Here is a 14,085-nt window from a genome sequence, read left to right as displayed (position 1 = left end):
AATTTTATTGTAAATATTACAATTTTCTGTTCATATTATAAAAAGTGTAACATTTAAATAATATACCGTATTTGACAGCATATAAGACGCACTTTTTTTCCCAAATTTGGTCTCAAAAAAGTTACCTGCGTCTTATACGTGAAAGACAAAGGTTAACTTTCAATACTGAATGCTATTTTTAGCCTGATAAAGGTCTAGACAAATATAATTTTTTCTACATCTGCTATAATTATTTTGCGCATGCATAAAATATCTGTCGCCAAAAAGCGCCAAAGTTCGAAGCTGATGTCGAAGTTCGAACCGGTTCGACGGTCACATTACGTCTATGGAGCCTTTCCTTCTTTACATAGACTTTCTTTGACTCAGGCAACACACGTGTCGTATTGGTGCTACTTTGTATAAACTTGTTGGTATCGGTACTTAAAACTATTTGCTTTAAAAAAATACCCTGGAAAATATGACTACAAGAAACAAGAGATTAAGGTGGTAAAAAGATCTTGGGAGAACGTAAAGGCTGAAGTAATTGTTAAGTCTTTTAAGAAGTGCGGAATCAGTAATGCTTTTGACGGAACAGAATTGCTTGCCGTTCATTCATTTATTCATTATTGAAATTTACATATCATGTTCAAAATAGCTTGCTGCTTGTTAATTTTCCTTAATAAAAATATGTTTGGTAATTGCATTCAATGATTGTTTTTATTTGGCTTTTATGAAACGTGAGAACTAAAAGAAACCTCATTTTAAGTTATTGTGGTACCATGTTTTCACGCGGACTATTTAAACTTTTTTTCCTTGTGTGTGACCTTCTAAATAAGGGTGCGTCTTATATGCCGTCAAATATGGTATATGCAAGAATTCAAAAATTTCAATTTAAAAAAAGCAGGTTTTGTAAAGAATTATTTCTATATGTTAGGCATAATGGTAAAAAATCACTCAGGTCCTCAATGCTTCAAGGTCACAAGCTCATGCAGGAGTTTCATTTTCCCGACATCGAGAATAAGGAGGTTTAAAAGAAATAATTTTTTCTTTTTTAATTACAATTTTATTTCTTGAAACACACAATAGATATAAATGAATACAAAAATTAGTCCTAAGAAGATGTAATGTTATGAAAATATTAATTTAAAATTAAGTGCAGGTAAAAACTGATATCAACTAACCCATATTTGATGCCTGCTATAGAACACTGCTTAAAAATCATAATGTTTTCAGTGAGAGTGCCAGTCTTGTCAGAAAATATGTATTTCACTTGGCCTAATTCCTCATTTAGATTGGACGTCCGTGCCATTGCAGGGGTATCGCTTTCTTCATGGTACATATGAATATCCTAAAAAATACATGAAGAAAGGAAATGTAGTAGAAAATTATTCCAACAATTAAAAAATGTATTTTGTCACATCCATCAAACCATTTCTGCATAGCATCCTTTACATTATCAACATTGTTATAACATGAATAACACTAATGTCGCTTTAAGTTTCAAAAAAAAAAAAAAAAAAAAAAAAAAAAAGAGAGAGAGAGGGAGAGAAAAGAAAAAGAATATGCGATTATTCTAGCAAGTACTCTGAATGGGGGATGGGAAAGCTGAAATTTGTATTGTCAAATTACTATTAAAGAAATTTTAAACTTATTCTGGAAACATTGCCATTATTGGTTGCAGGTTAAGATGTTATTGGTTTTATTGGCCAAGAGGTTAGCATAATCTATTGCATATGTAGCAACATATTCTGATAACATCTGTTACTGAAGAATATTGTTGCATATAATCAATAAGCAGCAATCTCTCTTCACCTCAGATAATGGTGATAATATCTTTCAGACAAATTTCTGGGTTCTGAATTTAAGAAGCTAGGACAATCCACAACATTTCTACATCATGCTCTATTGTTTATCATGCTCCTCTAAATCTGGGTCACAATGGAGAAACAGTGCTTCATCTAGTTTCATTAATTATACATAAAATATTTTATATGCATTAAACATAGGCAACAGTTCTCAAGCCTACCTTCATTACAATAAATATTATGAGCACCCATCTGGCACAGACCTTTGATATCCTTACCTTTTCATGCAGGAATTTTTAATTCATTTAGTACTCATTTCATTTTTGTAGCAGTATGAGAAATGGCCTAATTTCTATTACATATTCCATGACTTTAGGTTATGTCCACACACTGGCCTCATCTGAGATCCTCTTCAAGTGATAATCTCCTCTACATAAATGTGTAGCCCACTCTTTGACGGTACTATATCAGCATAGACTACTACCATGCATTTCTGAATATTTGTTGTTGTTATGACTTCTTTTATGAAGAACTCGGACATAGAATGATGGTTGATAATATTTCAACATTAATATTTATCAAAGAGAAATATTTATTAGGCTTTTAAAAATCAAGTAATAACAAACCATATGTACACTTTACATTTTATACTTCTAAAGGATAATACAATCATTTGACCATATTTTGTCATCAAACAAGTGCTACACCCTACTCAAAACTTACTGAATGATCCTTATATAAATGATTATAAGTTCAGTATGACCAACACAAGATTTTGCCACCAGAGATCATTTACAGTACTATCTCCTTTTCCTATAAAAAAATTCTGAGCTTACTTTTATGCAATGCAGAAGAGAAAGTATGCAGTCACTAATAATAATAATCAGAATGAACTGGACATCAAATCAATGTAGTTAAAAACAATGATGATTATCCTGTCTTCATCATTATCAGTGACTACCATATCTCCACCCCAGCTGCAGTTGCAGCACAATCAGAAATGGCTGAGTCATGCCATCATTTTGATTATTTGTAGCAAGTCCCAACACAATCAAATAACTTCTTAGAACTATGCAATCTCACAAAATAGAAAGTTACTGATATGGTATCCTTCTTGACAGAGTTCTAAGAAAATAACAGAATAGATATAATTATGGATAACCCTACATATAAAGCTTATATTCATAGCTACAAAGTTTTGTATGGTTCAACAACTCTTTCTTGGGTGTTACTACAGTCAAAAGTCGTTAATTCGGACACCCATAATCCGGAATGATCTATAATCCGGACCTCAAAGCTTCAAACTTTCTGCGCATGTGTCGGGTTGACGTAAGGCCTTTACGGCTGAGAATATGCTTGTGCGCGTGCACAAAATACGTTTACGAGTGTGCGTTTAATGTATAACGGATGGTATAAGCTAAGCTAAAATTATTTAATTGTCTATTTCAGTTAATGTTGCTGATTGCATTGTTCCTTAATCTTCGAATTGGATCTGGCTTATTATTTTTTGCAGACTGTTAGAGCAATTTCATAAAAGTAAGCTTGAACTTTCGATTATGTCAAATAGAATTTCTGATATATAATTATTAATATGTAAATGATCTACAAAGCGAAAGTATGTTTCGAAGTTCATTAAAAAAAAAGTTGAATTGCTACAAAAAATGTATAAAGGCATATCCTTTGTTTATCTAAACTTTAACGTTTGTTTATCTAAACTTTGTTTATCTTTAACGCCGCAGCCAGCGGCGCGAAATGAATTGGAAGTTGATCTGTCAGCACTATCCTTATCTTCAGGGCAGATGTTTTTATTTTATTTGGCTTATTATTCCTTATTAAATGTAGCATTTCATCTCGATGTACTCCATCTTTGATATGATTTAAATCAAATTCCTCGCCATTATAATTCGCTTCCGATAGCGAAGAAAGTAACAGAGGTTATTGAAAACGAAAAAATTTCAATTGACAAATTAGTCGGTATTCTCGACACAGCAATTATAGGACTTGAACAGCGGAACTTTGTAACTGAACAAGAAATTATGTCTGTTTAAAGAATTAAAGAGAATGTATTATCACATAAAAACACAGCAACTTAAACAACTTACATTGAAAGAAATGTTTAATAAAGTAAACAAATAAATATCAAGCTTTTTTTTTTTTTTTTGTAAATTTTGATACCCTTTAGATCATAATTGTTCTTTATTTCATAAATTACGGTTTCATATTTTTAATTTTATAATTTCTGCATGCCATCTTACCAGATTTAAACTGATGATCTATTGTCCGGAAAAATCGATAATCCGGAATCGCCGAAGTCCCGACGAGTCCGGATTAACGATTTTTGACTGTATCATTATTATTATCACTCACAATGCCTGTATTTGTTTCCCACTTTATTTAAATTCATATAATTATGTATACATTATATTTTAGCTTATGTTTTAGTATACTGCCCATTATAGTTCAGTTTAGAAAATTTTATGCTTAGAATTATTCTCTACTTGTTAAACATTTTAATAAAGATGGGAACGTTTGACTTTTAATTCCGAGATTTTGGCAACAGGTTTCGTGACATTTGGCATATTACTGGAACATTTAGTGAACTTTTGAAGTATCTTAAATTCTACAATGACTTTTCCCCTCCTGCCAGTAAAACACACCACTGTGAATACTTTAAAGTTATTTCTGCAGAGGATGTACTTTTCAGCAAGTATATAATACACATGAATGAAATAATGATATAATAACATAAAAAAATAAGTTCCAAAATTAGTTTCTTGCATTTCTTTCACTAAATTAGTAGAAACCTATATCTTCTAGCCAGTTTTTTCCTGCTGTGGAAGGAACTTTTCAACCATAATAACAATAATGCTGCAAATATTTATAATTTTCAGTTGGATATATTGTTAATTAAATGCATTTTAAATTACATCAAATAGATATTTATTAAAAAAATGAAGATGTAAATTATAAAGAAATGCATTTATTGCTATTAAATTTCTGAGTTTGTTAGGCAATTGAAAAAAAATGGAAAAGTTAAATTTTACTTCACATCAAACACCATGGAAACCAGGGATTTGCCCAGTTGTACACAAGATAAATTAGAACTTATGTTTTGTCAAAATAACATTTGTCAACTACATGTTACTGATATCTGCCAATTGCTTAGTGTTGTAGATTAAATGCATGCTAGCACAATGCAACAGACCAAAAAATTTTCAGGACTCCATTAATAATGTTCTTCATATCAAATCGCAAATAAAAGTTACCGAGAGCTTCAGATTTTATTTTCTTACTTATTTTGGGCATAAATGAGTTACAGTTCTGCAAAATACAATGCAGTTATTGTCTCTTACAACAAAGTAACATTCAACAGAAGATGGTGATTCCGCTGATGTGTATTCTTTTAAAAAATAACAAAAATATGTGCATAAATGCAATTTTCAATTTTGTAAATAATACATAGCTGCGCTTACTTCAAGAATAATTTAGGAATATTGTTGTAGGTTTAAAACTCATAATTATCTAAAAAAATACCTAAATTAAATTTATTGGGATACCTAAAGGTTCAAACCCGTAGACCTCATAAGCTCAAAATTTCTCATGATTACTTACTAAGCAGTTTCAGTCTGAACAGAGTGGTTAATCTTCCATATTGATTTTATGTACCTGCTAGCAGAATCCTATGAATTTCAGAATGTGCAACAACAAAATAGAGTCAATGAATACGAAATTTTGTTTTTCGTTCAAGAAAAGTATAGCTGAGATAGTTATATTTTAGCAAACCTTTAAACATTAATGCTTTGAGTAAATCGAGTATATGAATGATTTTCTAAACTTAAAAATGGCGACCCATCAAATGAATGCTTTTACGACTTAAACACCTATTGAAGAGCAAAAATGAAAAAGGTTATTCATGAAACTCGCTTCTGTCCTACTCACTACATTTTCTTCCTCAGCAGCATTCTTCTCAGAACCCACAAATAAGGGAAAGTGCAAGAAAATACTCTGCATGTCTTGAATAATATTTTGTATCAAGAATATTCTGTAGTTCATTTCCAAGTTTCCAAGCAGTGGGAAAACCACTGGGAAAGTGAATTGATGCTGTCAAAGGGGACTAAAATATGTAAGAATGAAGTACAGTGGCTTCCAGATGTTAAGCATGCAATGTCAATTAGTAATGTTCAAAAGCACAGTTGAATTTGAGTAGCTGAAAATTGCTACAGATATATATATGGCAGTTTGCAAATATTGTATACAGTGATTGACTGTCCAAATATATGCTAATTAGGCAGTTGCTGAAAATGTTTGAAGAGTTTGAGAAGATTCATTTAAATGTTTATAAGATTTTGATTTTCATTTAAGTGTTTTTAATTTTCTCAATATCAGTTTTGATAAGATTCATGTTTATATGGCTAAAAGAAGACAAATGGCTGATAGAGAGTGCTGGCATGCTGTTAAACCCATTGAAGCATGACAGTCCATCAAAGATTTCACTTCTTTGGCACTAAGCATTCAGTAAAGAGAATATCTGCTAGTACTATGTGCTGAAAGCCTCATGCAAAGAAACTGTACACCTATCTAACCAAGTGTTTGTCTTCCATTCACCCAATGCAGAGGGCCAAGATTACAATAGTGTTGTCAACTTATCAAGTAGACTGTCTCGGATTGGCGCAATATCCTGTTCATGTGCGAGTTCAGATTTGCCCTAAAATCAGATGATAAGTGTGTAAGGAACTGGAGAGAACACAACACACAGAATCAGGTACAAAACATTGTTGAACATCACACATCCATAGGCGGCAGCATTATGGCAGGAGCTGGAATTTCATTGGGATAATGCACCTAGCTACACATCAAAGAAGATTTTATGATGGCAGCATGATATCCTACACCCTATTGCGGGACTCTATGCTTTAGCAGTAGGCCCTAATTTCCTCCTTGTGGTAGATAATGCTTGTCCCAAATGAGCCAACATTATTAACGAATACCTGGAGAGTGACAGCACTTATTATATGGAATGGTCACTGTATTCCTGATCTTATTCTCCTTGAAATCCCATCATCGCCATGCTGTTTCTGCATGTTTACTTTCTCCAGCCAAATTCAGACTGTTGGAAATTATCCTAATGGAGGAATGACCACAGCTAGCATCTGTGGTGGTTGACTACCTCATTGAAAGTATGTCACTGTAAAATTTGTATGAAGGTCTGAGGTGGTTGGTTACATACCTTATATATACATAAGTTTTGTTTGTTTGTTTTTAGCTTTAAACATCAATTTGTTACTGACCCAACTATGACAGCATTGTATAATTTAAGAAAATTAAGCATTGTTGTCATCTTCATACATAATGCTTGTTTTCTTTCATGCATAAGCCCATTTGCTATCTTCATGTGCAATTTAGTGTTAATCAAAGTTTTACTGTTCCATTTTTTGCTGATTTCACTGTCTCATGCCTAACGTTTGGAAGCCAGAGTATAATATAACTGCTTAAAAACAATTATGAAAATTTTGAGGCACAATCTCGAGAAATGCAAGCATATTACAAAATCAAATGTAACAGAAATAGCTCAAAATCTTACCATATTTATAAATATAGCTTGGATGTACCTTACTAATTCCAAGGTCACTTGAAGACTTATAGGTATCAGATTATTGTACAGAATGATAAAAGTGAGAAAGGTGTATCCAAAATTTGAGCTACTGAGATCTGAAAATATACAAGGCAGGATTCATTTTTTCTTACATAGTCAAAGTAATTTATGCAGTATTATTAAAATTTGATGAAATTATTTTTCAGATTTATTTTATCTAGCATTTTGAAAAAAATTGAAAAGATATTAATCTGACGCAGGATTATGTTTTCCTTAAAATAATACTGTGGCTATTTTAGAATTTTGTGAAAGAATGAAAAATAAATTCATTCAAAATGCAGGATGGAATGACTGTTCTGTTATCTTTAAATAAAATAGAAACGTATAAAAAAATAAGTTTCTTAAATAACTTTCAGAAAAAACTTTACAGTGATATACATTTTACAAAAAAACAGGATGTACAGAGATACAGATATTTAACAAATCATAGAAATCTATTTCATGAATTGAAAAATTTTTTTAATAGTTTTAGTGGAATCTAGGTTAAATGAATGGTTAAAGAACCAAAAAATAATAATAATAATAATAAAAGGTAAATATTAAAATAAATTCTGTTACTGATCTTTTATTAAGTAGAATTATTACAAATATAAATATCATAATACAAAATAAACTTTTTTGCAAAAAAAAAAAAAAAAAAAAAATTAAACAAAAAGGAAAAAAAAAATCTGAAGGCTTTCAGATTTTATATTAGTTCCAAAGGGGTGGGTTTTTTTTTAATGTTTTGTGTGTTACATTTATTTATTAAACATTGTGTTCTTTGTACTTCAACAATAAAATTCAATTCAACAGCAATATCACAAAATAATTTTAAAATGAGCATATCTTTAGAATTTCCGATACCCAGTCCTTGTGCGCTAAAGATGAAAATGTTTTTTTTAATACAGTGTTGCTATTGCTCGCTTTGAAATCATTGCGTTTCTTAATCAAAAATTTGCTAAAGCGTTACAAAATATGAAAAAGATAGTGAAACAAATTCCAAGTTCAGGCTTCCAGATGCCCATATTCTAGAGGAGGACAACTTATTGAAAATTTGATATCTCTAGGTACTGTTGTTTTTTTCACAGCGCAAGAAACACACATACATTCATGCAGATTCTTCATTATTTAATTTCTTTAAATATAATGCAGGGCTCTAATATTTGGTGGCAATACTTTGAAAAGTGATCTGACGTTTATAGTGAATCAAACCAAAATACAAAAATGAAATTAATAGCTCTTCTGGGCAACGCCCTTTGGGCTAAATATACATTTGTTCTCGGAGAAACTTAAAAGATTTCCAGGTCCGGTTCTTTAAAAATGTTCTGAGTAGAAGAGTATTTACCAATTAAAGTTTCTCCAATTATTTGAAAATTATCCTATTTTATTTAAAATAAAAGGGGGGAAGGAGAAAAAAAAAAGAAAAATTACATTTTTCCTTAATTAAAAAGAAACTCGCACAATGATTTAGTTCATGGTTATGATCAAAATGAGAATATTATAAAGGAAAGCAGTTAGCAGAACATATTCTTTTCATAAATTACATTATGATGGAGTTTCCTCAAATTTTAATCATTTCATCTTTCTTTTATAATGGATCCAAGAAATGATTGAACTTTTAGATTATTTTAATGTACAGCAAATGCAGAAATCAATCTGCATGTTCTGCCTCTGGTAACAATAGCAGCTGTTATTTAGGATAGTCATATAAATGATGGATGGCAGCTACATGAATGCAGTTTCAACTCTGTGCCATGGTTCACCGGCAGCAGGTGTAGTCTCTCTGAAAGCACTGACAGACATTTTCAATCAGCAAGGGATTGGAAAAAGCAGCAGCTAATGCAGGAATCATACTGAGGAAATGTAGGGCAGTGTGAGCAACATGCAATATTATACTGTCCTGTTGAAAGGCAAGGCAAAAGAACCCCAAAATATAGTATGGCAACCAGGCCTGCAGCAACAACAGGTGCAAGGTCATGCGTCGCACGGAGGTGCCAAGTTAAAAAGGTGCAGGCAATCATTAAAACAAGCATCTCGTCTCGCTACCTGTATGAACAGGAAAATTCTTGTCTTATTTGATCGCCCCTCCGGGGCTCGACTCAGGTAAAACCTGGGAAGCTACTGATTAGGATCTGTACCCAGGCAGTCTCGGCCCGGGTGTTTAAAATCAGTCTCCACAGGACTGGAGTCATTGCTGGCGATGGCTGTTTCAAGCTCAACAGAGACCCTATGGTACTGTCTTGTCCGTTCCGTTCATTGTGGTGGAGCTATATAGTCATGGTAGTCCAGGGAGAAACATCCCCGTCAATGCAGTTGGAGAATTCAGTCAGCCTTTAAACTGCTTGAGGCTTCTAGTGGACACCTGGAGCCTCAAAACTGCATATTCATATCCAACCCTTGGTTTCCCCACTGGGGGAGGGCACCTACAGCGGACATCTATATACCATGACATAGCGTTAGCAGGCCGGATTGGTGGTCCGATCTGTCTGACCATGTTTAAGTGACTTCATTCTGCTGTCCGCGGTTGGGGCCCCTGTTGATGGCAGATGTTTTTACCATCCCTCCAGAATGGGAACTTAGAATGTGAGTTTCTGACTATTCCTGTTGACTCAAGTTAGACCAACAGGTTAATGTTCTATTGGATCGTCTTTAAGGGTTGGGGCATTTAATATTGTTAAGGCAGCCTAGACCTTCCAGGTCTGAGTGCCCTTCCTCTTAGCACACTGTCTTACTTGACCGAAAGTTATGACCAGGGCAAAAGTTCATCTCTTGTCTTCTCTTCTGTCTTATTTGAGCATGAAAATAGTTGATGCCGATGCATATGTAAGAGTAGACGCATTTGATAAATTGCTTAATCCTTATTTTGTGTCTACTGTTGCATTTGAAGTAATTTGTTGCAACATTTATCTTTTTTGTGATTGCTTATTGTTTTCAACATAAAAAAAGGCAAGTGCAGTTATATATTATGCTAACCTGCAAGCACGCGCACTGGGTCCAAAAGAACCGATTCGGGATTTTTGAAGAAAAATTTGTATATATTCAGAAAACGTATTACATCTGTGCCAACAGTAAATTTTAGGATCAACTATGAAAAAATATGCACATTAAAATTTTTAATTTCTGAAAATGCATTTATGGAATAAAATTTCTTAAAGGAATATACATTTATATTATGTATCAGCTTATTAAAAAGGTCTGTCACGATTCTTTATTTTCTTTATCAGCTCTGTTGTTTACGCTGCGATTCTTTATTTTCTTTATTAGCTCTTAAGTTTATGCTGCATCAATTCTTTATTTTCTTTATTAGCACTATAGACACTGAGAAAAAAATGCAACAATGAATGTTAACAGTACTTTACACAAAGTGTTGTGTATTCCCCTTACAGATATTTTTTACATTCTGCGCAGCACGTTTTCCATTTTTGTGTGAGTTTTAACTGGTCAAAGTCTTATTTTTTTTTTTTTTTTTTTATTTTATTTTATTTTTTTTTTTTTATCGTTCCTGATCATTTTTCCCCGAAAAAGCAATTTGTGCCATTTTCACTTTCATTTTCAGAATCTATATCAGTTTCTGAGAATCGTTATTATATGTACTAAACATTCATGATCAATTCCAACCTCATTTTCTTCAATACATTTATTCTACTCCAATTGATGCATCTAAGAACCTTTAAACCTGTAAATAAAAAAAACATTTTTCGAGTAATTATGGACAAATCGTCGCTTTTCTGAATTAAAAGGCTAACCTAAGTTTAACATAATATGTAACTGCACTTATCTTTCTTTTTTTAATGTAAAATAACAAGAGCAACAAGCAATCACCAAAACAAAAAAAAATCACAGAAAAGATAAATGTTGCACAAATTACTATGATTGCAACAGTAGACACAAAAATAAAGCCTAAGCAATTTGTGAAACGCGTCTACGCCCCCCCCCTGTACCTTTGCATACACATCGGCATTAAGTATTTTTGTTTACATATATTTTCAAGATCAACTCATCTTATGTGTCAAAAACTGCAAAAAGCATTAACTGATAAAAATCAAAATGATATAAATCGTATAAATCTTATGCACGAATTGCAGCGTTTGGAAACTTTTGGAGGAAATGTAGTATCGCCGGTTGAAACTACGCTATATCGTTGTCAACAACATAGCGGTGTGTAGAAAAGAATTTTGGATATATCCCTAGATATCAGAGCCCTACAGCATTTTTTGTGCCTTGTTGTAATTATGCTCTGTTGTAATCACAGTTTGAAACTTGACACAGTTTGAAACTGCGAACAACAATTTATTTAGTGCAAACTTATTAGATATGTTTATGAATTAGTTTTTAATTTTAAGATAATAAATAGTGTTCAGCAATATATTTGGTATCCAATGCATTTAGTATATTATTTCGCTTCGTTTGTTGTGTTTTTATAACATGTTGTTGTTGACTAATGCTCACTTGTATGACCTATAGTCAGCCCAAGCCCACAAAAATACTCGTGGCAAGGAGCGCAAGATACGCTTGTCGTTGGCAATGGCCTTGAGCACATTACTAGTGACAGTGCGGTTTAGCTGAGTTTCGCCTCCAATTTTGATGGAGAGCACCCTACGGGGACAGGTGCGAGTGTCTCCCACCCTTCTTTCCCTACCACCAACCTTTCGAGAGGACTTTCACCTCGCATATTTAGAGTTCCCCCATGCCGTATGGACACTATACATTTACAAACATCCATGTCTTCTCTGGGATTCGAACCCGAGCTCTCTAGCTCGGCAGTCAGCAACGCTAACAACACTACTGGTCGAGAGGCTTTTTATAACATAAGTGTACGTATGATTCTTCAATAAATATGTTTGAGTGTGGATTTTAACAAAGCACAAAATGTTTGCATATTTAGAGCAAAAATGTATTTCTTTGGTTTTTCATATTATTATGTTAATAATGCTTCATTTTAAATGTTAACCATAAACAATGTCTCTTTAATATTGTCACTATGTAAAGGCACGCACTAGACATTTGCACGGCGGCGCACATTAGGCTTGGTGCAGGCCTGATGGCAACTAGCATTAAACCCTCTAGATACTCGAATTAGAGGTGAATGCGATTTGTACCCAAACCATAAATGTGGTGCTAAGCTGATGTGATGATGATGAATACAAGTTTCCAACATTTATCTCCTTTGGCATCTTGACACATGGATATAACCATCATAACACCTGTAAGCAAAAGCAGAATTCGTTAGGAAAGATAATACCATGCCACTGATGTGTCTATGTGCATTGCTGAATACACTATTGTAGGTGCTGATTTCTGCCCTTCAGCATCAAAGAAAAGGGAACTAAGTTCTGCTGACAATGTGTGGCAATGCAGATATTGTTGTACTCTACATGCGGATACTTGGTGCTGTGCAGCACACCAATTTTTCTGATCTGGGTATGTGATGTGACTATATGATCCCAAACAACAGACAAGGTATCTGCCATCCTAGGCACTGGTGAATGGGATCCATAAGATCCTGCACATCACTCTGTGTTACCTTCCACTGCCACTGATTGCAAATTTTCATAACTGCTGTCAGATATTGACTGATATAAGCAACAACTGCATAGTATGATATGCAGTCTTACGATTCTCCCATAATTTAATTCCGATACTTGATGGAAAAATCAGCTCTTCAGTCAGCTTTTTAATACTGCTTCAAAATGTCATTATTCTTACCTGTAATGTGTGCATGCTGTAAAATGCATATCATAGATATTTTCTACCTTTTGTGTACACTTCAAGTTTGTTGTCAGCTTCTTTTATGGTGCAACAATTTTAATAGCCAGCAGTGCATACAGAATAGTAAAATATAAAGATTAAATGTTGATTAAAATTACATAGAAGCTTTATGAGGTGATCCATAATGATTATGAAATATTTATGATGAAATACTTATCTAGGCTTGCAATACACACTTACATTTGTTATTACAATGTGATGAATAAAGATTTACTGCAGTTTGTTATAATATCATGTATAAGATTTTAGAATATAATACGACATATTTATTTAAACCTGATATAAAATCTTGCATGAAAAGAAATATAAAAGTGTTTCACAGGCACAAAATAGTAAAATGTAGAACGTTTAAGTATTTACTAGGGTTTGTTAAAAATAATGGCTTATTCTTTGCATTACTGCTATTTTAGTTCTAACAAGGAAGAAAAAGCACCAACAACTGATTTGAAAGCAAGAATGAATATGAGACACACTACTGAAGCATAAGCAAAACCAAGTAACTCTTTCAATGGGCATTATCAATTAAAATCAAATTTACAAACTTACCATCAATACCTAAATACCAATCTAATGTTGCATGCTTTTTCGTCCACAGTTCACTAGCTATTGCACTTATAAGGCACAGAATGATCAGCAGTAGAAACAACATCAAGATCTAATTTAGAATAATATTTAAACAGCATTAAAATAAAATAAAGACACATTCTCTTGCAGGACAATACGATGGTAAAATTTTTTGACACAAAAGAAATATAGGTAACTATATAGTATGCGACTTACTAATATTAATTATATATTTATTTCTTAGATGGTGCCACTAAAATACTGTTACCAATTTTGTATTTAGATAAGTAATTTAAGTAGAATTATAATTAAAATTATTGTATTTTTCTGTGTAAT

The 14,085-nt window shown here is 32.8% G+C and overlaps 1 protein-coding gene across 1 annotated transcript in view; it reads right to left on the bottom strand.

The window, feature by feature from the left end:
• ATP8A (ATPase phospholipid transporting 8A1) overlaps nt 1-14,085 on the bottom strand; it is a 242,488-nt gene that overhangs the window by 171,844 nt on the left and 56,559 nt on the right. The window contains exons 12-14 of the mRNA XM_085821693.1: nt 13,732-13,840; nt 7,366-7,493; nt 1,161-1,327 (exon numbers count right to left, since the gene is read on the bottom strand). Coding sequence (XP_085677819.1) covers nt 1,161-1,327; nt 7,366-7,493; nt 13,732-13,840 — 404 coding nt within the window. The remainder of the gene's footprint in view (nt 1-1,160; nt 1,328-7,365; nt 7,494-13,731; nt 13,841-14,085) is intronic.

This window comes from Stegodyphus dumicola, chromosome 1, assembly GCF_044657685.1.
Source record: "Stegodyphus dumicola isolate Sdum_Otavi_A_Nest chromosome 1, ASM4465768v1".
Taxonomy (NCBI): domain Eukaryota; kingdom Metazoa; phylum Arthropoda; class Arachnida; order Araneae; family Eresidae; genus Stegodyphus; species Stegodyphus dumicola.
This window is presented reverse-complemented; position numbering and strand designations above follow the sequence as displayed.